The following is a 25,530-nucleotide window of genomic DNA, read 5'->3' on the forward strand; positions in this document are numbered from 1 at the left end:
GAATTATAGGGTACCAGAAGGGGAAGAGGAAAAACAACAAGTGGAAAAGTTATCTGAACAAATAATAAAGGAGAACTTCCCCAATCTGGCAAGGGAAAGAGACTTCCAGAAGTCCAGGAAGCTCAGAGAGTCCCAAAGAGGTTGGACCCAAGGAGGAACATGCCAAGGCACATCATAATTACATTACCCAAGGTAAAAATGAAGGAGAGAATTCTAGAAGCAGCAAGAGATAAGGGGACAGTTACCTACAAAGGAGTTCCCATCAGAATGTCAGCTGATTTCTCAAAAGAGACCTTGCAGGCAAGAAGGGGCTGGAAAGAAGTATTCCAAGTCATGAAAGGCAAGGACCAACATCCAAGATTGCTCTATCCAGCAAAGCTTTCATTTAGAATGGAAGGAGAGGTAAAGGGCTTTCCAGGTAAGGTCAAGTTAAAGGAATTCATCATCACCAAGCCCTTATTATATGAAATGTTAAAGGGATTTATCTAAGAAAAAGAAGATAAAAAATATGAAAAGTAAAAAAGGACATCAACCTCACAGTTAGTAATAACCATACCTAAAACAAAAACTAAGCAAACAACTAGAACAGGAAGAGAACCACAGAAATGGAGGGCACATGGAGGGTTAGCAACAGGGAAGTGAGAGGAGGAGAGAGGGGGAAAAGATATAGAGAATAAGTAGCATAAACAATAGGTAGAAAATAGGGGGAGGGCAAGAATAGTATGGGAAAGGTAGAAGCTAAAGAACTTATGACACATGGACATGAACTAAAGGGGGGGAATGTGGGTAGGAGGGGAGGTGGAGGGGAGCGAAGGGGGAAAATGGGACAACTGTAATGGCATAATCAATAAAATATAAAAATAAATAAATTTAGAAAAGAGGAAAAATATTAAAGTAATTAGTTTATATGTCCATTACTCTACAGATAAACTCTGAATTGAATTCACTAAATTATTACATAATTATTTTTTAAAAAGGGAAAGCCAATATACAGCAGTAATAAAAAGGTCTGTTGCTCATGTTTATTTTGAATAGAGCACAGATAAAAAGAAACTAAATTTTTATAATTATCTTGCTGGGTATAACATTTACTTTAAAAAGATTTCAGATAGTATTAATCTAGTAGGCCCAAAGTAGAAATTAATCATCTGAAAAAAAGAAAACTGAGTTGATATTTCAATTTGAGGATGACAACCTAATAGCCAAATATTATGACAATATAAACATTTGGTCGGATTCAGAATGATCTCATTTTCAATAAAAAGGTTTCCGACACTTTCTTTACCAACTATTTTTACACATGTTAATTATATAACTAATAACTGAAAAGAGAGGTAATATGGGATGGTAATTAAGAAGAGATCTGCCCTGGCTGGTGTGGCTCAGTGGACTGAGTGCCGGCCTATGAATCAAAGTGTTGCTGGTTCGATTCCCCGTCAGGGCACATGCCTGGATTGCAGGCCAGGTTCCCTGTGGGGGGTGCATGAAAGGCAACCACACACTAATGTTTGTCTCCCTCTCTTTCTCCCTTCTTTCCCTCTCTCTAAAAATAAATAAATAAAATCTTTAAAAAAAAAAAAAAAAAAAAGAAGAGATCCGAATTAGACCGAGAGTTGGATACAGACTCCATCACTTACAACCATGTGACGCTGGGCAAGTCACTTTCCAGGGTTCTTCATTTAAAAAAATGAGACTAATACTGAACTAACCTCAAAGGTACTGAGGCAATACTTTGTAAAAACAAACAAATAAAAAAACCAGTATATTTTAGTACAGTGCTTTGTAGCACAGAGTAAACAATTATAATGCCAATTTTACTCAGATAAGATACTACTTTAGGTTCTAAAAAAACATTTTTCGTTGTTTACCATTTTTGACATTCATTTAAAATTATCTCCCCTAAAATATTTTTTTTATTTACTTATTTTTAGAGAGAGGGGAAAGGAGAGAGAAAGAGGCCGAGAGAAACATCAGTGTATGGTTGCCTATTGCATGCCCCTTACTGGGGACCTGGCCTGCAACCCAAGCCTGTGCCCTGAGTGGGAATCAAACCAGCAACCCTTTGGTTCACAGGTCAGCACTCAATCCACTGAGCCATACCAGCCAGGGCTCCCCCAAAATATTTTTATCTATCACCTTGTAACAGTGGCTGTTAATTTTTTGGCTAGTGGATCAATATGTATGAGATAAATTCTAGGATTCAGTATTTTTAACAATCTCAAGAAATTGAGAAACACTGTATTTAAAAGTGAAAATAACAAAAAAAAACTAGCAAGCTAAAAATAAAAGGAAGAAACACTGAATTATGAGTACACAGCAAGCATAATTCAACCGTTTCTTGTGGCCTCAAGGTAGCCACTATAAACAACTAATACTTAACCCTATGGTGTCCAGTGAAGCCCTGGAAGTGACCCCCACGAACATGGATTTGGACCCATGCCAAAGGCACCCATTCTGCCGCTATCCTCCTTTGCTGGGAGACTCAGTTGTCAATTTTCACTGTTAGTGTGCCTACATCCAGTGGTATTACTCACTTTTAGGCCTTTTAAGTTTTCTTCTAATATCTTGTAGCCTAGAAATTAGATAGCCAAGTTTGTTTAAATAATTATAATAACATGAAGCGGGTCGTATCTGAAAGGACTAAAGTATTTCTATTAGTACTAAGCCATCTTACATCCATCTGGACATTTCAGAAGGCAGTTTTGTTTAAATCTCAGCTTTCAACTGTGATCAAATTAGATAATCAGATACTGTGTGTGACAGTATCACACACACATGTATTCATGCATGTACATATGTGTTTGAGGTGGTCCAAAAACATCTCATTTCCTTCATGAAAGGAAGGACTTAAAACAAGCAATAGCCACACCAAAATAAGGAATACAGCAAGACAAGTGGGTTTCCAAGTTCTTTCCATACATTTTATTTCTGGTCCATTTCATTAAGTCTGACTTTTAAAATTACCAATATTGTATGTTAAGTATGATTACTTTTCAAAGGCCTTATGCAAGTAAAACCAAGGTTTTATCATAAGGCTAGCCAAATACAATGTGTCGGGACTCTTAAATTGGACCTACACACAAGATTCAAACCACTCTGCACACAGCATAGTCTACAGGGATGGAGAAATTTGGGAGTTTTCTCAAAGTTACCAAAGTTATGGCTAAAACTGGGTTTAAGAACAAACAACTGATAACTAGTTACTAAACTAATAACTGAATCAATAACTAAATTTTTAAAAATTTTCTATTATATGAAGAGATGTCACTAAAAACAAATATATTTTAGTTTGCTCTTTTCCTTATTAGCTCCTACCATACTTTACAGTAGTTCTCAGAAAACCTTATTAAAATACATATAATTTTTAAAAGTTTAGAGTTATTTGAAATCCCTTTATAAACTAAAATTCTAATATCCTTTCTGAGTGCCATAAAGTAGTATGTTACAGCCAAGAAAATTTCATTTTTTGAGGGCATCTGCCAACAAAATATTTAAAAATTATAATCAGTTTACAATAGAATTAACTACTTGATTATATTATCTGTGTAGAAAAAAATTTCCCTTCATAGTTTTTTTGTGCTAAGTTTCAAATACCTATGTACCAATGTATAAAATCTCTAGGGAGTATTTTTATAATTACTGATAAAGGCATTTTGTTCTTGTTGCTTAGACCTACTGAACTTTTGCTACTATATTATCATCTGAATCCCTTATCAAGTTATATATTATATCGATTTATAGATTTTTCTACTTACTTAATTTATACAAGAGATGAACACTTTCAAAAATTTGCAAGAACCACTGCTAGATTACTTTGGTGGACAACAGGGAGAGCACAGTGGAGTCAGGGTAGCCATCTTACCACCATTATGCTCTTCATTGTTTAGGTAACAATTTCATTCCCAAATACTAATTCTAATGACTAAATATGAAATGTTGTACAAAAACTAAATAAGCCAATTTCACTAAGAGATGCTAATTAATTCAAAATGACTCCTATGCCCACTCAAAACTGGCCACTATGTCCCAGGAGGAAAAAGGAGCATGACTGATGGCTCATCATTTAGTTTACTATGATTGGAAAACCTAAGCTCAACTCTTCAGAAATGTCTTTCATCCCTGATAAACAGTGAGCAATTACCAGGGTACCACTGCAAGTGGCAGTTATAAAAGGACAAAGGGATAAAAAAAAAAAAAGATGCAAAGTATAATACGAGTATACTGTAGGAAAAATCTACAGTTTGTATCTAAATTACTGCTTCAAAATGTTCTTTCCTATTAAACTCATAAATGAGTTTATGAGGCTATAGTCTCATAAATGAGACTATAATATGCCCATTATAGTCTCACTAGTAACTAAAATTACACAAATCAAAATTAAATTGTAGTGTTTCCTTGAAAACCTTACTAATGATATCATTAGATACAAAGCCTATTTCCAAATTCATTCATTCAATAAATACCAAGTACCCACTAAATATATGGCACTATTCTGGCAATTGTAAAGGAACATGGCAAATTATTTCATACAAGTATTCTTACCTTCAGCTGAAATCCAGTTTCATAAACAGTTTCCTTCCAGTTGCCTTCCTAAAAATTAAATTTTAGAAATCATTGCAAAATAAAACAACATAAAGGATATTTCAAATTAAAGAAAATAACTATCATTCTGTTATTCTTTCAGGGGAGATGAAAGAGAAAGGTTTAAAAAAATAATTTTTTTCACTTCAAAATTAAACATTCAATCCAAATTCCAAAAGATTACCAAAAGATGAACCCAAGGTTTTACAATCTGAGCTTCAAAAAACTAAAGCCTAACTTTGATATCATTAAGTAATACCAAAAAGCATTGTCTTTACTATCTTACAGTATAAAAATGTTAGCCAAAAGAATGATATAACCAATAATTTTCAATTTTAAAACAAACAAAATGCATACAAATTAACAAAGCTGCTCCAAAATGATCCTTAAGAATAAGCATTCCAACTGTGACTGGCATGGCTCAGTTGGTTGAGCGTTGTCCTGTAAAGCTAGGGGTCACCATCACCATCACCAGTTCAATTCCTCAGGGCACATACCTGGGTTGCCAGCCAGGTCCCTGGCTGGGATTTGTACAAGAGGCAACCAATTGGTGTTTCTCTCACACACAGATGTTGCTCTCCCTTTTTCTCCCTCCCTTTCCCTCTCTCTAGAAATAAATAAATAAAATCTTTTAAAAAAATAAGAAGCTTTAGCTACCTACACAAGTAACTTAAAAAAAGATGATTAAGCATTCCAACTAGACTTTAACAGGGTGATCACTTCATAAGTTACATAAATCTCTAATCACTATATTGTCCACCCAAAACTAATACTGTGTGTCAACTGTGATTAAAATATTTTTAAGCTAAAAAAAAAAGCATTTCACAATTTAAAATTTAAAAAATCCCAAGTCAAATGAATTTTTAAAAAGACTAAATAAAAGAAAAATACCTGTGTTAAAAACAAATAGAAGATTTTGTCTCTACAAAGGATGGGATGTGAAGCAATCCTCAAGAGGAAGTTTTCTAAACCAATTCGTCGTCTTTCCACAAAATCCGGGTCCATGTTGTCAGCAGAGAGTTTATGCCAAACAAATTCTGCCTAGGTAAACAAAACAATCATGAAGAATAGCCTCAATGTTAAATACTTTGTAACTGTACTGCCATTTCACTTCTTACCCTTTTTTCTGGTAGAGGTGGCACAACGACATGAGGATAGTAAACTAAAAGGTAGTTTCTCAACAACTCAAATTCACTATATCGCCTCCACAGTGAATCTGTTAGGACACTCGGACCATCAATATGTTCAACTGACCTGAAAAGAAATAGAATGAGCTTGCTATTTTTTTAAATATAAATACATGCACACAACCACCTTTAAATTTTCTAACTCCATTTACTAAATGCTTATGAACCAGGCACTGAGTAAAGAAATTTTCATGTACTCTTTTATTTACAACCATGTGAGGCATGGATTACTGTCCCCATTTTACAGGTGAGGAAGCAGCTGCACAATATATGTTTCTCCTACAATCACAACAATGTATGGGCACAGCCTTCAGACCCATTTGTTTCCAAAGCCCTCACTCCCAACCACCTTCCTTCTCTTACATTCTTCTGTTATAGGCAACCTACTGGACTCAAGAGAAATAGTCATATTAGGGACACTCTAAAAGCCTCAATGTATTCAAGTAATGTATAACTGATTTTACAATATGGTAAAATCTGCTTAGCTGTTATATCATTAAATAAAAAGTATTTGTAACTGCAGTTCTGATGCAATGAGAACAATATTCATGCCGAAGACCAAGACACTGCAAAAATCTCAATTCAATATTATGAATAAATAGAAAAGATTTTCATTTGACTAACAAATATTTAATAGCACATAATTGGTTTTATGTGCAACATTTAATATGACACTCAAAATAAAATAGATAGGCCCTGGCTGCTGTGGCTCAGTGGATTGAGTGCCAGCCTGCAAACCAAAGAAAGGGTCACCAGTTGGATTTCCAGTCAGGACACATGCCTGGGCTGCAGGCCAGGTTCCCAGTTGAGGAACACATTGATGTTTCTCTCCCTCTCTTTCCCTCTCTCTAAAAATAAATAAATAAAATCTTTAAAAAATAATAAAGTAGATAGTATCAATAATGCCACTTTACAAATTACTGGAAGAATTAAGTAATATCATACTACCTCCTAAGCCATGGAGGCATCCTTACCTATTCTAAAAAGGACATATTCTTATCTATTTTAAAAAGGGTTCATATTCCATGACAAGAAAACACAAAATGTCTGTGGAGTAATTTTAAAAAGCCAGTGACATTAGCCTTAATTTTAGCCTACTAAACTATAACATTATTGGCAATTGTTAAGTGGGTTTCCTACTTATATCCAAAGAGCCTTAGTAGTAGGTAAGCCATATGATAAAAGTTCAACTTTTAGTTAATAAACAGATGAAATAATATTTATATTATTCAAGATTATCTGCATAACATTAAATTAAAGAAAGAATCCACATGATTAAGAACTTAGAGGGCTCTGTAGTTATTGAAGGTAAATTAACCTTAGAGGTATAGTTGTTATAAGAGTCTATTCAAAACAGCAATTCTCACCCTAGCTGGCGTAGCTCAGTGGATTGAGCGCAGGCTGGGAACCAAAGTGTCCCAGGTTCGATTCCCAGCCAGGGTACATTCCTGGGTTGCAGGCCATAACCCCCAGCAACCGCACATTGATGTTTCTCTCTCTCTCTCTCTCTCTCTCTCTCCCTCTCCCTCTCTCCCTCTCTCCCTCCCTCTCTCTCTCTCTCTCTCTCTCTCTCTCTCTCTCTCTCTCCCCGCCCCCCTCCCTCCCTCCCTTCCCTCTCTAAAAATAAATAAAATCTTAAAAAAAAAAACAGCAATTCTCAAAGAGGGTATCTATATATAGGATAGGTTAAGAATTTCTTAAAATAGGGAAAACACAAATTATAAAGAAAAAGAAAGACATAAATTTGACTGTCTTAAAAATGTAAAGCTGCCCTGGCTGATGTGGCTCAATGGTTGAGCGCTGGCCTGCAAACCCAAGGGCTGCTGCTTCAATTCCCAGTCAGGGCACATGCCTGGGTAGCAGGACAGGTCCCCAGTAGGGGGCACACACTGATGTTTCTCTTCTTTTCTTTCTCCCTCCCTTCCTCTCTGTCTAAAAATAAATAAATAAAATCTTTAAAAAAAATGTAAAGCCTCTGTACTTTAAAATATAATCAAAAGCATGGTTCATAGCCCAACCAACTGTCTGAAAACAGTTGTAGCCCTGGTTTAAAAATGTGAATTTCTGGACCCCACCCAAAACCCTATAGCTTAACAAATTCTTCAAGTGATTCATATGTATTTTAAATTGTAAGAAACAGTTTTAAAACCAATTTGTAATGAAATACAATTATGAAAGTCAACTCAATAATCATTTTCTTTTGTGTACCACACAATTACTGATGGCCTACTTACATATGTATTCAGTGTCTTGCTCTACTACACAAAGTATGGTTGCTTCTAACCTCCAGTCTCAAATTATGATATTCTATTCATTTCAAAGTTAAGAGTAAACAACTACAAATTATCCTAAATTATTCTAATCAAGACACTCTTCTACCAGTAAAAGTAATCGACAGCTAATTTCATTGCTGGACTAGGTAAAGAAATAGGCATACTAAAAAGGTCCTTTTTAATTTTAAAAACACTAATTTCTAAAGTATGTTTTTTTAAGTGGCTAATTTAACCAAATGCACACATGAACCCTCCATGGGACCATGATTTTTTCATAATCGTCTTAAAAATCTCTTTTGCCTATGTTACAAAATGACCTAATTTTAAAAAGATCCACCTTACCTCTCTGCTTTCCTAAAATTTCTATTGCACACAAATTTCTTGTTTTTGGAAGATTCTTTTTTCTTCCCTTTGTCTTTTTTCTCTTTTTTTCTCTATTTTGGTGGAGAAAAGAAACCATAATTGCAAAGAGGGTTTTCAGAACTGTCTGCATATTAAATAAGTTTTAGCAAGATTTTAACTTTCATTTTGGGTAGAACCACAAATTTGGAGACAGCCTTGAAATGTTACAGGGTTAAGTCTTAAGTTTGGTGACTTTTGGTAAAGCCTAAGAAAATAGAGGGTTTAAAATTTTTTCTTAAAAATGTATTCAGACTAAAACATGGTTATAACACTTTATCAACTAGGTCTGATAGTTTTATCATTTTACTTTACTAGCTATCAAAAATTTCTCTCATATCTGTTTTAATTGGAAGTATTTCTGCTCAGTCTGCAGAAAGAAAAGAACTAGTCAGTATAGACTTTATGTAAACTGTTTATAATGGGCAAAATGAATTGAGTCTTCCCTTGTCTTGCTGTAGACGAAACAATCTAATTCCTTTAACTTTTCCTTCTGATATAAAAGAACTTTTCTGGTGAGTTTTGATTTCTTACTCTATGATTTACTTTGTCTTTTGCATTTTACCCCAAGGTCTAAAGCTCCAGTCTCAATCCATTTTTTCTGTTAACTTCTCTGTAACTCCCAACTCTTCTAAACCCTGACTGTTTTCTTTCCTGCTAGACTTTGTTAACAACTCCATTTACCTCAGGGGCACATAAGTGGTATCTAACACCAAGAATTCCACCAAAGCAACTGTCAAGTAATATTCTAGATAACAAAAGTATTTCACTAACATTCCTGCTCCCCCCAAAACAAGTACATTAGAATACAGTTACTAGGAGTACCATAATAAAAGACACACTGTTTACTTTGCCTGTTAAAAAGTTAAAACACACACACACAGAATCCCTAAAAAGACAATGACTTGTAAACAATTCTGTCATACAACAGAATTTACACCAATATCTACCAAAGTTTTTTCTATCTAAATCTGGGCCTAATTCTCATCACTCACCTTGTTTCAATGAGGTAAGCAGTATACGTTTCCTGCATATTCATGGCATTTCTTCCAGTTCGCTTTTCTGCTTCTGAAACACTAATTTCTATCTTCTTCAACCAAAAATTATTTTCTGTCATCTGGACAAAAATAAATGGAAGAACCAAAAAAGAAAACAAATTAAGATGGTATTTTAAAAACCCTCTATTATAATAGTTATTACAATAAAATCCATTACTGGTATATATTTCAAGCTAGTTTGTTGTATTTCTTAAGTTGCTAGGGATTTGCTAATGACAGCAGCAAATGATATGCCTCTCTCTACCAGCATACTATAGTACAATAAACTTTACCAGATGCTATTTGAACAGGTTTCTATGTTTTAGTTATTAAAACATAGAAATATAATAGAAAATAAAACATAGACATTTCATACAAATGACCAAGAATAAACCTACACAGAAATGCATAAAAAAATCTAAAAACACATTATATAAAGGTGAATGATCAATATTGATACCTAATTTTTTATTTTGCCAAACTCAGATCTCTCTCAAAAATATAACACTATACATAAGCCAAAAGGTAAGATTTTCAGCAGGCAGTTTCACCTAAAAATTATAAAAGCAGGAGTCATCTTATATTCAACTTTCATTTTGCCAAAACTTTTTGGCAGTGGTTAACAGGTTCCAACTGTGAGTTAGCAGCAGGGTTTTAAAAAAAGGCACCTTTGGGACTTCCAGCAAGATGGAGGCATAGGTGGACGCACCATACCTCCACGCACAACCAAGATTAGAACAACAACAATTTAGAGGCAGAATAACACCCAGAACTGACAGAGAATTTATCTGAATGGAAGTCGGACAGCCCAGAAGTTGAAGTAGACCCGTTCATCCAGACGGGTAGGAGGGGCGGAGAGGAGCAGCCAGGTGCAGGTCGCCCCTCAGAGAACAGGGACGACTGGGCGCATAAGGCAACTGGGAGGGAGTGCGTAAGGCATCTAGGTCACGCAAGGTCCCAGCAGGTGGACCCTGAGTACACAAGCGGCAGCTGGCGGACCCAGTGAGGTGGCGATTGTGGACCAGGGCAGAGTACGCAACCCGGCATCCCAGAGAAGGGACTGAGGTCCCAGGAGAACGGAGCTACCGCCATTGTTCCCTCCCACCCCTGCCCCCACATACAACATCACAATCTAGCAAATGGGGTGCCCAGCCTCACCAGAACTTCCCCATTCAGCCTCGGTGAACACCTAAGGCTCCACCCCTCCCTGTAACAGGAACGACCAGACCAAAAAAACAGAGAGAGAGAGACACACACACACACACACATGTCTCAAACAGAAGAACAGATCAATGCCCCAGGACTCATCCTTTTGAGTGACCAGGAGATAGCCAATCTATCAGATGCACAGTTCAAAACACTGGTGATCAGGAAGCTCACAGAATTGCTTGATTTTGGGCGCAAATTAAATGAAAAAATGCAGGTTACCATAAAAGATGAAGGAAGATGCACGGAGAACCAATAATGATGGGAAGGAAACTGAGACTCAAAACAATAGAGTGGACCAGAAGGAAGAAAAAAACCACCAAACAGGAAAGAGTAGAGAAATAAGAATTCAAAAAAATGAGGAGAAGCTTAGGAACCTCCAGAACATCTTTAAACGTTCCAACATCCGAATTATAGGGGTACCAGAAGGGGAAGAGGAAACACAACAAGTGGAAAAGTTATTTGAACAAATAATAAAGGAGAACTTCCCCATTCTGGCAAAGGAAATAGACTTCCAGGAAGTCCAGGAAGCTCAGAGAACCCCAAAGAAGTTGGACCCAAGAAGAAACACACCAAGACACATCATCATTACATTAGCCAAGGTAAAAATGAAGGATAGAATCCTAGAAGCAGCAAGAGATAAGGGGACAGTTACCTACAAAAGAGTTCCCATCAGACTGTCAGCTGATTTCTCAAAAGAGACCTTACAGGCAAGAAGGGGCTAGAAAGCAGTATTCTAAGTCATGAAAGACAAGGACCTATATCCCAGATTACCCTATCCAGCAAAGCTTTCATTTAGAATGGAAGGACAGATAAAGTGCTTCTCAGATAAGGTCAAGTTAAAGGAGTTCATCATCACCAACCCTTATTTTATGAAATGTTAAAGGGACTTATCTAAGAAAAGAAGATAAAGAAAAAACATGTATAGTAAAAGGACAGCAAACTCACAATTCTTAACAACCACACCTAAAGCAAAACCAAAAGAAACTAAGCAAACAACTAGAACAGGAACAGAACCACAGAAATGGAGATCCCATAGAGGGTTAGCAACAGGGGAGTGGGAGAAGGAGAGAGGGGGAAAAGGTACAGAGAATAAGTAGCATAGATTGTAGGTTGAAAATAGACAGGGGGAGGGTAAGAATAGTACGGGAAATGTAGAAGCTAAAGAACTTATAAGTATGACACATGGACGTGACTAAAGGGGGGGATATGGGTGGGACAGGGTGTACAGGGTGGAGGGGAATGAAGGGGGGAAATGGGACAACTGTAATAGCATAGTCAATAAAATATATTTAAAAAAAAAGATACCTTTGTTTTTCCAAACTAAACATCCCCAGGTCAGTATCAAAGAACCAAAAAGAACAAAGACACCACTGGTGGTACGTAGGCTGTATCTGTGGAAGTATGCCTGCTGAAGAAGGGTCTTGAGTATACCCAAAGTTAACTCCAAATCTAAACAAGACAAAGTGACACCATGTGATAAGTGCTGTGCTCTGGGTTTTTTCCTCCCTTGCTCATTCTAAAATTCAGAGGTGGGCTTTAATTAAAAACACTGTACTATATGATAAATTGTGGGCAGTCTGTGAAGAAGAGCTATAAGTAAAAAGGTGGATACACCAAAAGGTATATTAAAAAAAAGCTCTATACAGTAAAATTCATGGTGCTACTTCACACAAAAAATTAAGGCTGTGCATTGTGAGAACAGAAAAAGCTACGTGATAGTGTAAAAAAATTAAATCAATGATGAGTGAAGATGACATACTAAGGAAGTACCCCGAAAATGGTGAAGAAAAATGGAGAAGAGTGCTCGCTTCAGTGGCACAGATACTGAAACATGGAGAAGGTACATATGCTAAAAGAAAACAAAACACAGAAAACAAAGAGCCAACCCAAAGGAATGGAATTGTTATTAGTTAACAAAAACAAATCACTCAGTTACCACACAAGGCATTTTTATAAAGTATAAGTTTATGTTTATGTACTAAGAGATAAAATATGAGAAAGAAGAGGAAATCATTCAAATAAAAGAAAGCTTGAGAAATTACGTTAAGCACAAACCACTCGCATCAGGATTATGGAGCCCTCATTGGTTGAAACACACATATAAACAAATCACTTTGATTTACCACCTTCTACTCCACTAAAAAATCCCTTGAATTCTGAAAGAATGTGACTGGTAAAGCAAATTATATCCCCAGCCAAAAAGGTAATACATATGAGACATGAATGTACAGTGTTATGCCACCCAATTATACAAAGAGTAAAAAAAAAAAAAAAGAATAAAATCAGCTATCATAAAAACTACAGAACAGCACATAATACCAGTAGGGTTTGAAAGATGATATAAAAATTGCTTATGCTATCAATATCAGAAATAACTCAACTGATCCTCACAACCATTAAAAGAACACATATAACAGGTTTAGAAATGGATTGACTTGATGACTGGAAGATGAAACAAGGGACATGTTCTAAAGACAGATACAATATTTTAGATGTACTCAAAGTAGACTTCTCATCGGAGTAAAGAATATCATTAAAGAAAGAGTGATGCTAGCCTGGCTGGTGTGGCTCAGTGGACTGAGTGCCAGCCTGCGAACTGAAAGGATGCCGATTGGATTCCGGGTCAGGGCACATGCCTGGCTTGCAGGCTAGGTCCCCAGCTGGATGCATGAGAGAGGCAACCAATCGCTGTTTCTCTTTCTCCCTCCTTTACCCTCTCTCTAAAAATAAATAAAATCTTTTTTTAACACCATCCTAGGATAGAATGGACCACCTCAGTAGCTTCTGAGGTCAATACATTTCTATCACCACAATTACTTTAGCAAACCTGGTTCCCTTCACTTCTGCAACATCATGCAGATAAATAAAATCTTAAAAAAAAAAAGAGTGGCACTATATTCGTATCCAGAGGGATAATGTCCCAGATGTAGATGCTTGGTTTGTGAATAACCACTTTCCACCTGACTTAAGACTAAATTGACTAGTTAAGACTAAATAAATGTATAAGATGGACATATTTAAAAAGCTGATGAAATTACTTATTTCCAATTCAATGAGTGAAAATGAATATAATCTAAGTTTTTAAAATGTTGCTAACAGTGAAGACAGTAAAAGTAAGCATAAGGCAGATAACAGTGATAAAAGAAACAATAAGAAACTATTAATTCATTACATAAATATTTGAGTATCTACAATGTCAGTCATTAGGAAGGAATAAGACTCAACCAATGAATGCATAAATAAGTGGAACAACAAATTGATGTCTCTCTCTCCCCACCCCATCTCTCTAAAAACAGTTTTACCAAAAAAAAAATTTGCTTCAAAAGACACCATAAAGAAAAACAAAATAGCCATGGGTGAGGGAGATACCTGCAAATCATATTACCTGATAAAAAAGACTTGTATCCAGAATATCTAAACAACTCGTAAGACAATTTTAAAAATGAATAAAAGATCAAAATAGACATATCACCAAAGAAAATACATGCACAAATGCCAACAAGCACATGAAAAAATACTCAACACCATCAATCATTAGGGAATTGAAAATTTAAACCATTTCACACCCATCAGAATGACAATAATCAAAAAAACAGACAATTCCAAGTACTGACAAGGAAGTGGAGAAATGTGAGCCTCATACATTGCTGGTGGTAATGTTAAATAGTACATCCACTTTGAAAAACAGTGGCAGTTTTTTAAAAAGTTAAACATAAACTTACCATATAATGCAACAAGTCTACAAATCGAACTCACGAAAAAGGTAAACATATGTCCCCACAAACGCTTGCATGTGAATGTCTACAGCAATAATATTAATAGCTAAAGACTAAAAACAAACCCAATATCCATAAAATGGTGAACAGATAAACAAAATGTAATATATCCATGCAACAGAAAACTATTCAGTAATAAAAAGAAACTAATACATGCTATAATACAGATGAACCTCAAAAACATAATGATAAGTATAAGAAAGCAGTCTCAAAAGACAACAAATTGTATGATTCCATCTTTATGAAATAACTCAAAAGACATATTTATATAGAAAGCCAAGTGGTTGCCTAAGACTAAGGGATGGGAGGGGGGATAAACTACAAAGGGAAATGAGGAACTTTGGAGGAAATGATGGAAATGTTCTGACTCTGGGATATGGTGGTGGTAGCACATTTCCACAAATCTACTAAGAAATTACTAAATTATATACTTACAATGAGTGAACTTTATGGTATATAAATTACACCTTAGTAAACTTCTTAAAAAATAAAATCCATGAATCCATACTGACATAGACAAATAAGTACAAGATATTTTCAATTTCAAAGTATATCCCCCCCAAAATACTGATTGCAAAAAAAAAACAAAGTAACTTTATATTGGAGAAAGCTGCCAGAAAAAAAGTAATCAAAGTATTGGGACAAATCCAAATCATGAGAGAACTAATAAGATGCAATTAGAACACAATTGATGTCACAGATACAAAGCCTGAGTTTAATCATGAGAAAACACCAGGCAAACCCAAACTGAAGGACAAATAACTGGTTTGTAATCTTCAAGGGATGAAAGTCACAAGAGCAAAGACTGAGAAACTCTTCCAGAAGGGAATAAACTAAAGAGACAATACAACTAAATGCAATACATTACTCCAAACTGGATCCTTTTACCCTAACAAAGGATTAGGTAGTAGCAATTTATCAACGCCACTTTCCTGATTTTGATGGTAGTTTGTAGTTATATAGAATACCCTTATTTATCCTTGAAATGCTAAAAGTTTCAGGGAAAAGATCAGGAAATATGATAGCAGCTTACTCTCAAATTCAAGAGGAAAGTGTTCTTTGTACTATGTACCTGCCTATATACATTTTCTATAAATGAGATTTGGAAAAAAAACTTTCAATGGTCATTACATTTATACAAATAATTTGTCTGTTATGTTTTGGGGAAGAAAAATGAAGACACAGGCCTTCCAAGTCATTACAGAGGGTAAAACCAAGGAAATAACCCAAAACAGGAACCAAAATAAGTAACTATAAAATGACAAAATAAAATCACCTAAAAATGCCCTGACCCATGTGGCTCAGGTGGTAGGACATCATCCTGCAAAATGAAGGGTCGCCAGTTAGATTCCGGGCAGGGGACATGCCTGTGTTGCAGCTTCCTACTCAGTCCCTGGTCAGGGTGCAAACGAAGAACAACAGATCAGTGCTGCTCTCCCTTTTTCTCCCTACCCTCCCTTCTCTCTAAAAATAAATAAATAAGCCCTGGTTGGCATGACTCAGTGGGCTGAGCGCCAGCCTGCACCAAACAGTCGCTGGTTCAATTCCCAGGCTGGGCATATGCCTGGGTTGTGGGCCAGGTCTCCAGGTGGGGGTGTGCAGAGGTACTGATTGATGATGTTTCTCTCCCTCTCTTCCCCTCTCTCTAAAAATAAATTTTTAAAAAATCTTTAAATATATATATATAAGACTTCTGGCCAACATGGAGGAGTAAGTAGATAAACTATGCCTCCTTGTACAACCAAAAGGAGGACAAAAACAAATTTAAAAACAAAAAAACCCCAGAACTGACAGAAAAGCAAACTGTATGGAAGTCTGACAACCAAGGAGTTAAAGAAGAAACATTCATCCAGACTGGTAGGAGGGGTGGAGACAGGCAGCCTGGGTGGAGAGCATACCAGCAAGGTAACAGCTGGAAGACTGGGTGGTCCCACACTTGCGTGCAGATAAACCTGGAGGAACAACAGGGGAGCAAGACAGACCATGCAACCCAGGGTTCCAGCGTGAGAATAGAAAGCCTCAAAACCTCTGGCTGTAAAAACCTGTGGGGGTTGAAGCGGCAGCAGGAGACTCCCAGCCTCACAGGAGAGTTCATTGGAGAGACCCACAGGGTCCTAGAACCTACACAAACTCACACACCTGGGAATCAGCAACAGAAAGGCCCAATTTGCTTGTGGATGGCAGGGAAGTGATGTAAAGCAAGCAGACAGCAGAGCAATGGGCATTGTTCCCTCTCTAACCCCTCCCCCACATACAGCACCACAATACAGTGGGTTGTGGGTTGCCCTGCCTGCTGAAAACCTAAGGCTCCACCCCTTACTACATAACAGGCACACTGAGACAAAAAAGTATGGCCCAAATGAAACAACAGATCAAAGCTCCAAAAACAGAACTAAGCCATGAAGAGATAGCCAACCTGTCAGATGTAGAGTTCAAAACACTAGCAATCAGGATGCTCACAGATATGGTTGAGTATGGTCGCAAAATAGAGGAAAAAGTGAAGGCTATGCAAACTGAAATAAAGAAAAATATACAGGGAACCAACAGTGAAGGAAAGAAAACCGGGACTCAAATCAATGATTTGGAGTAGAAGGAAGAAATAAATACTCACCTGAAACAGAAGAAAAAACAAGAATTCAAAAAACTGGGGAGAGGCTTAGGAACCTCCAGGACAACTTTAAATGTTCCAACATCTGAATCATAGGGATGCCAGAAGGAGAAGAATCAGAGCAAGAAATCAAAAACTTATTTGAAAAAATAATGAAAGAGAACTTCCCCAATTCGGCAAAGGAAACAGACCTCCAGGAAGTTCAGGAAACTCAAGAGAGTTCCAAAGAAGTTGGACCCAAGGAAGTACACACCAAGGCACATCAGAACTGCATTACTCAAGATGAAAGATAAGGAGAGAATCTTAAAAGCAGCAAGAGAATAGGAGACAGTTACCCACAAAAGAGTTCTCGTAAGGCTATCAGCTGATTTCTCAAAAGAAATCTTGCAGGAAAGAAGGGGCTGGAAAGAAGTATTCCAAGTCACGAAAAGCAAGGACCTACATCCAAGACCACTCTATCCAGCAAAGCTATAATTTAGAAGGAAGGTCAGATAAAGGGCTTTCCAGTTAAGGTCAAGTTCAAGGAGTTCATCATCACCAAGCCCTTATGATATGAAATGTTAAAGGGACGTATCTAAGAAAATGATGATCAAAATTTTGAACAGTAAAATGACAACAAACTCACAACTATTAACAAGTAAACCTAAAAGAAAAACAAACTAAGCAAACAACTAGAACAGGAACAGAATCACAGAAATGGAGATCACATGGACAGTTATCAGTGGGCTGGGAGGAGATTGGGGGAAAAGGTACAGGAAATAAGAAGCATAAATGGTGGGTACAAAATAGACAGGGGGATGTGAAGAGTAGTATAGGAAATGGACAAGCCAAAGAACTTATATGTACGATGCATAAACATGAACTAAAGTGGGGGGGAATGCTGGCAGGAGAGTGGGTTCAGGGCAGAGGGGGAAAAAAGGAAAACAACGGGACAACTGTAACAGCATAATCAATAAAATATACTTAAGTTTGTAATCAGAAGATCAGTTTTTCCCTCAGATTAGTAACCAGCTTGGCAGAATTTGAATCCCATCTCTGCCACAGATTAGCTGTGTAATTAGTGTTCTGCCTCCGTTTCCTCACCCCTAAAATAGGCTAAAAGTACCTAACTCATAATGTTGTTGGGAGCACTTGATGAGTTAATGCATGTAAAGAGTTTTAAAAGTTGTCTAGCGGCCCCAGCTGGTGTAGCTCAGTGGATTGAGCGCAGGCTGAGAACCAAAGTGTCGCAGATTCAATTCCCAGTCAGGGTACATGCCTGGATTGCAGGCCATGACCCCCAGCAACCGCACATTGATGTTTCTCTCTCTCTCTCTCTCTCTCTCACTATCTCCCTCCCTTCCCTCTCTAAAAATAAATAAATAAAATCTTAAAAAAAAAGTTGTCTAGCCTGTAGCAAGAGATCAAATATTACGTATCACCTATTATTTGCAGCCTTACATTTTTCTGATTATAAAAAATTATGTTTAATGTATACAAATTCAAAAGTACATGGGAAAAAATTAAGTAAATATAAGCCACTTTATCCTACAACCCGGTGCTAGCACTATTGATATATTGGTAAACTTTCTTAGAATCTTTTTTCCAGGCGTGATGCTTGTATGTTACTGAAAAAGGTCAGAGAACTATCCAAAGAAAAATAGGGTTATAATACATGATCTTTTTTCTTGTGCTTTTTATCTATTAAAAAATATTTTTAAAATAGCATAACTATTCATGCCCTGGCTGGTGTGGCTCAGTGGACTGAGTGCTGGCTTGAGAACCAAAGGGTTGCTGGTTTGATTCCCAGTCAGGGCACATAAATGGCCTGTAGGCCAGGTCCTCAGTTGGGGATGCATGAAGTGCAACCACACGTTGATGTTTCTCTCCCTCTCTTTCTTCCTCCCTTCTCCTCTCTACATAAATAAATAAATAAATAAAGTAAAATAGCATAGCTATTCAGAAAACATTAATTTTCATTTTAAATAAAATATGTACATTAGAATAGTTTTCCAAACTGAATCACAACACATTCATGATTCATAAAGTGAATTTGGTGCATTGTGCCAACATTTTTTTTAATGAAAAAAATATATAAAAATATCACAGGGCATTGCATGAAGTAATGGTTGTCTCCTGAAACAACAATTATGAAAGTATATGCTGATTATGTTGTAAAACTGTATTTTGTACTGAGTCACAGAAATATCTGAGAGCTACCAAGGTAAAAAAATAAAAACATACTTGTGTATGATTTTATCATCAGCTGCTAAACTGATAAATTCTATAAATATGACTATACATTTTTTACTTTGTTATGTTATCCTCACCCACAAATGCCTCAAATCTTACAGTTCTAGCCTACCCAGTTCAGTTCCCTGCAGCCAGTCACTGAAGATGCTAATTGTGTACAGGAACTGTTTGGGAGTTTGTTTGTTTGTTTGAATTTTAGAAAAGACAGAGAGAGGAAAAGGAGAAGGGAAGGGAAGGGGAGGGGAGGGGAGGGGAGGGGAGGGAAGCGAAGCCAAGCGAAGCGGGTGAGAGAAAAAGGAGAGGGAGAGGTGTATCTCCCAGACAGGGACTGAACCCACAGCCTTGGTGTATCTTATCAAGACAATGCTTTAACCAACTTAGATACTTGGCCAGAGCTGTAATAATTTCTAATTACCAGTTGCTCAAGCACTCTCTCTCCACCACCACTCCCCTGCCTAGAGAGTTCTCCTTTTAAGAAATTCACTTGGACGGTGGTTCTTACTCTGAGTAAATACTGTTAACTACCAACTAACTGGAATCTTCCAACCTAAAAAAGAAGTATTCTTACTTCTATTTCCTTGCCACTTCCCTTCTTCTGCCAGGACTAATTACAACTTTCTTGGAGAATGAATTCCTCTCTCATTTTTCCATTTTCTAAATTACTTTAAATAGAATCAAAGATACGTGTTAAAAAAAAAAAAAAAGCATGCACTCTTCCTTACATGGAAAAAGTACAAAAGGAAAAGAAAGGAGACTTCTAATTAGACAATGGTAAGAAAGAGAACTGAACATACTCACAGAAAGAAAAACAAGAGACTACAGAATAAGAGCTTACAGCAGAATTTAGAATACTGACTACTGATGTTTAAAACCAGAAGAAACTTGCAAGTCTTTGGCAGTGCTTGCTTCCACTACCCGTAGGTGTAGGGAAATTGGTACAAATTACTCTGTCCAAAATTTGCAGGGTTAAAAATTAAGGTTCATGAGGTGAGGGCTTTGCCATCTTTTCACACTATCTGCATAGTGTTGTGATAAAAAGCTGTGTGATAAATCAACACACCATTCAAACCTTTTATCTTTTTAAAATTACAACTTAATATAAACTAAAAATTTTAAATACAGTTTTGGGGCAATTTACAAAACTATTTTTAAATTTTGTTTTTTTTAAATGAAGCCACATGGCTTAATGGGCAGTCTAATTTCAAAGCCAGGCAGACCTGACCTCAAGTCCCAGCCATCCCACTGACTACCTAGTGACCTTGAGTACAGCCTTACTGTGAATACCACACACAAAGAATAAATCTAACTTATCTTTATGCCCAGGCCACATCCCTATCAGTAAACAGCAGCAAGGTCGCGATAGCTATAGCAATACTTCTTGACTGGGGAGGAACTGGAGTAAAAGGGACAGAAATAGGGAAAAGGAGTATATACCCTTTAAGGAGGGTTTGGGTAATTTTTGGGGAGGAGGGAACAGTGTACAGAGTATATGAATGTATGTGTCTTTAAACTCCTGGTAATTCTGAAATATTGTCCAAATGGCTTGTTCTCTATGAATTACTAAGTCTGGTCACTAACAGACAGTCTCTTGAAACACTTATTTATCCTATTTTCCTACTGATACTAATTTATCAGTATTTTCCTATACAACCTCCATATAACTACAGCCTCTACTCTATGATGGCATCTTTGGATTTCCAAACATCTTAAACTGAACATATGAGAGCTTTTTAAATGAGATATTTATAATTACTTTTAAATTAACATAACTTGATTTTATACTATAGTTGTAACTTCATACTAGTTAAGTTTCTAAAGGCTTTCACAAAAAGAAAATCACCAAAATTTTCATCATCATAACCAAAATTAAACTCATGATGTAGCCAACAAAAAATATGATTCTTACCCTTTGCAACAACCTAAAATTGCTTTAACACATATCTGCAAGATTGACAAATATTTTAAACTCTGAAAATATTAAGTATTGATGAAGCTAGAGAGTATCAGGCACTGCTGATGGGAGTATAAACTGGTATATTCTCTTTGAAAACAATTTGGCACTATCTACTACAGGCTGAACATGCTACTACCCTACAATCCTAAATTCCACTCCTAAATTTGTATTAGACTCTAATACATTTGCACCAACAGATATATAGGAAGAAGTTCATGGTTGTGGTAATTCTTTACAAAGAGCAAGAACCTGGTAACAACTCCAAGAAAAAAGAAATCAATTGCAGAATATCTATAAAATGGCTTACTATAAAGCCATGAATATAAGCGAACTAAGTCACATTTTGGATGAATTCCAAAATCATAATACTAAGCAAAGAGAGAAAATCATAGTAAAATTACTCCACTTATGTAAATTTCAAAATCAAATAAAATTAAACAATATATTCTTTAGAGATATATATGGTAAAGATTAAGTAAAGCAAGAGAACTGTTACTACAAAATTCCAAATACTGGTTACCTCTGTGGTACAGGGGGTGGACATAACCCAGAATATACTGGCTTCGAAGGATCTGATAATTATTTTGTGGGAAACTTCTCTGCATTAATTATACACTTCACAATGACTTTTTAAAAGAGAGACAACAGAAAAACTAAGTCACATAGCTGCACAAAAAGCAAATAATGTTACGAGTCAAATTATGCACCACAAAAGTGCACACACTTGTCACATTTAAGATGCTGATCTCTTCACAAAAAAAATTCTAGAGCTTAGGGGAAAATTCAATAAAAACTTAACATTCACCCCAAAAATCTTCATGCTACCCTATATACCTCGACATTTCCCCAAGTAGACAAAACCTTCAATTTCTGTGTTGAAGTTCCTGGCTATGTTGTCTCTAAACTTAAAGTTAAGAGTCTTTCTGGTTACATAGCTACAGTCAGCAAACAAGTTTAACTTTCCTTTATCCATCATAAGCAGTTTTATATTAGCACTAACACCAGTTTCAGGGGAAAAAAGCGGCAAAATGAAAGAGCAATCCGCATACTGATTGATAGGGTGCTGTCTGATGTGCAGCACTAGACTGAGTTTCAGAAACGCTTCTTTTTAACCTGGTCTATCCATCACGCATTATGAGTGAAAACACTTTGGACTGAAAACAATTACAAATGTAAAACGATACAGTTTCTTTTTTTCCTAAAGCAAATGAAAATCACTAATTACCAAAGGAGGTTCACAAAGAAGATTCACGAGATATCTACGACAAGTCTCCACTGAACAATACTGCTGATCCACAAATTAAAGTTCAGCCAAACAAGCAGTTTTAAATGTTTTTTTTTTTCCTTAAACTTGTACCGTTTCTTGAATCCAGCACTTGCAATTCCCTGATTGTGGCGCCAACCAACCACCTTTAACGCCCCAGACTTGTTCAAGTCCCCCATTATCTTCTTTCTCAACCGCGGCTGCCCACACCCCGCAGTGCCTTCATTAAGCCATCTTCTCCGCACACCCCCCTGCCAGAAACATCAGCGTTCCTGTTCAGGTACAGACTTCGGGGTCCCGGACCTCTGAAAACCGCGGTCTGCCACAGCCTGGACAGTTCGGAGCCCGGACCTCCACACCCGCAGAACCGCACTCACAGGTACGATCGGCTCCCCTCGCCGCTGCCCTCTCCGGAATTCGCTTGGTGCCGCTGCACCTGGCGCTCGCTCCTACCTATGGCCCCTTTTTACACTGAGCCTGCCCCTTACCGTTCCAGCCGCCCAGCTTTCCCATCCCGCTTCCCGGTCACTGCCGGGTCTCCGGGCCAAGCAGACCCGCCCCCGCCAGCCTAGCCCAGCCCGTCTAGGCCCAGACACAGGCCGGGCAGTCTCCCCCACCCCTTCTCCTCACCGTTTGGTCGCCGGGAACATCCTCGTCTCGGACCCCCTCCGCATCCTCATCGACCACAGCCTCCAGCCCAGCGTCGGTGTGGCCTAGAGGCTCCAGCGGCGACGGCTGCAAAAGCCGCCCGAGGTCCGGGGTTGCTGGTTCCATGGCTGCAGCTCCGCCCGGCGAATCCAGTGTGCGCCTGCGTCGCCGCTCCCGCAGGCCCCGCCCTCTGGGCCCCGCCCCCTCTCCTCTTCGCAGCCACGCCCAGCTCGGACGTGTTTGTTGGGGCGGAGACCCGAGGGCTGGCCCGCCCTGGTTGGAGTTCGGGTTGGAGTTGGGACTGGGGCTAATGTGGAAGTTGCTCCTGCAAAGGAGGTTGTCACTATTAAGCCAGGAGACCTAGAAATCCGGAAGAACTGATGGAGGGATAGCAAGCAAGAAAGGCAAGGGGAATGTGAAAATAGAGTAAGTATTGGATCCAGTCAGATTGGTGATCACCTAAAGAAAATTTGAAACTCAAAAGACACGGAAGCCCCTAACATTCTCCCTCTTGTCCTCTGTCTTGTATGTCATTATTAGTTCCATATATTTTCCTGGAAAGATTGGAATGGCACAAATTATTGACTTTCAGAAGGTTGAGCAACACAATCAGCAAAAATTAACACTTCCAAGTGTTTGAGAAAAGTGAAGGGCTTGGCCAAAGCAGTGCCTGACTTCTATTTTAAGTATTTCATGAAGCCCTGGAGATCTCTGATAATTTTCTACAAACACTTCATTCAATTTGGGAACCTGATTCGTTGACAATCATTCACTATGGTAACCTGATGGAAAAGACTCACTGGGTGTACCACACTGTGGTAGCTTGAGGTACTTTCCATACAAAGTCTCAGTCATCTGACCAGGAACGATCTTTCTGCCTGAATACTTAGCTAATTCAAGCTGTGACACAGTTTCCTCCTCCTGGAATGTTTTCTCCCACTCATCCTAAAATTTTAAGTTATCACATCTATGTGCTGAATATCACTTTGTTCATAAATTGGTTACGACCTTTCTCATATTATTTTACAGTTATTTATTTATATGTCTGTCTGCCCCAACTAGACTGTCTTTGGACTCCTTTAAGACAAGGATCCTGTCTTATTTTTTTTTCTCTTACCAACTTAGGACATTTACTCAGTAAATATGTAAAGGTATTTTATCATTTTATCAGGGACTTTTCATGCTAGGCAAATTCTCAAGAAACATTTTTAATCAGAATACTATTTTATTTTATCACAGGAGGAAAAATTATCTTTCCAGGGGCAGATTTATATCCATTATCCTATTCCCTGTTGCCAGTTTAGAGATAAATACCCAGAAACATAGGTACTAGAACCATCAGAATAATTTCCCTGGGCTAGCGACTTGAGTGTCTCACCCTGCAGGGGGTAGGAACCAGAAAGAGGGATCTAGGCTTTACAAACCAGTCACCTGAGGGAAAGCCACAGTGCTATCTGCAGTTTCTTTAAAATAAAACAAAACAAACAAAAAACAGTAGGTGCACTGTTTTCCTTTCATTTACATCTCTTCTTCTGGGAGAGGAAAAAAACCTTTGAGACTGCCTTTGATATCCATTTTAAGTTGTTTCAGCTGGATATAACTTTGACCCTATCTCTTCTTAAAAGATTGCCTTGAAGAAACCAAATTTGAAAAATCAAAAGGGTGCTTGAGGAGTCTAAAATCAGGGCAAAAAGCATCACATGATCATTCTTTTCTTCTCCTTTTTTTTTTAAAGACTTTATTTATTTATTTTTAGAGAGGGAAGGGAGGGGGGAGAGAGAGAGAGAGAGAGAGAGAGAGAGAGAAACATCAATGTGCAGTTGCTGGGGGTTATGGCCTGCAACCCAGGAATGTACCCTGGCTGGGAATCGAACCTGGGACACTTTGGTTCCCAGCCCGCACTCAATCCACTGAACTACGCCAGCCAGGGCTCTGTTTTTCTCCTTTATATATGTATAACATGCATTTATTGTGGGGAAAAATAGAAAATACCATAGTTATGAGCAAAAATAAAAATAAAAGCCATCTATACTCCCACACCCAAAGAAAAGCATTGTTCATATTTAACATATATCCCTTCTACTATCACACATATATGTAATAAAAATGGATCCATGCTACAATGCTTTTTATAATTTATTCATTTGATACAGCAAAAGCATCTTTCCATGTGATTAAATATATTTTTACAGTATCTTCTTAATGGCTACATAGAATTCTACTGTAAAAAATTGCTATTATTTATCTAATCTTATAATCCCCTATAGGTGCTTTTATACACAACACTGCAGTGATCATCCTTCTGTATAATATCTTTCTGTACCTAACCAGTTATTTCCTTAGATTTTAGGAATTGGAGGAT

At 37.4% G+C, this 25,530-nt stretch overlaps 1 protein-coding gene and 1 non-coding gene across 2 annotated transcripts in view; both read right to left on the bottom strand.

The window, feature by feature from the left end:
* Positions 1-23,324, bottom strand: part of SNX4 (sorting nexin 4) — a 78,366-nt gene extending 55,042 nt beyond the window's left edge. Inside the window, exons 1-5 of the mRNA XM_028504633.2 lie at positions 23,151-23,324; positions 9,436-9,557; positions 5,700-5,835; positions 5,473-5,622; positions 4,543-4,590 (exon numbers count right to left, since the gene is read on the bottom strand). Coding sequence (XP_028360434.1) covers positions 4,543-4,590; positions 5,473-5,622; positions 5,700-5,835; positions 9,436-9,557; positions 23,151-23,294 — 600 coding nt within the window. The 5' untranslated portion in view covers positions 23,295-23,324. The remainder of the gene's footprint in view (positions 1-4,542; positions 4,591-5,472; positions 5,623-5,699; positions 5,836-9,435; positions 9,558-23,150) is intronic.
* On the bottom strand, positions 13,434-13,562 carry LOC114491220. The gene has a single exon (XR_003684025.1). It is a non-coding gene; the product is annotated as a small nucleolar RNA SNORA66 (small nucleolar RNA).
* Positions 23,325-25,530: the final 2,206 nt, after the last annotated feature.

Source organism: Phyllostomus discolor, chromosome 2, assembly GCF_004126475.2.
Source record: "Phyllostomus discolor isolate MPI-MPIP mPhyDis1 chromosome 2, mPhyDis1.pri.v3, whole genome shotgun sequence".
Classification (NCBI taxonomy): domain Eukaryota; kingdom Metazoa; phylum Chordata; class Mammalia; order Chiroptera; family Phyllostomidae; genus Phyllostomus; species Phyllostomus discolor.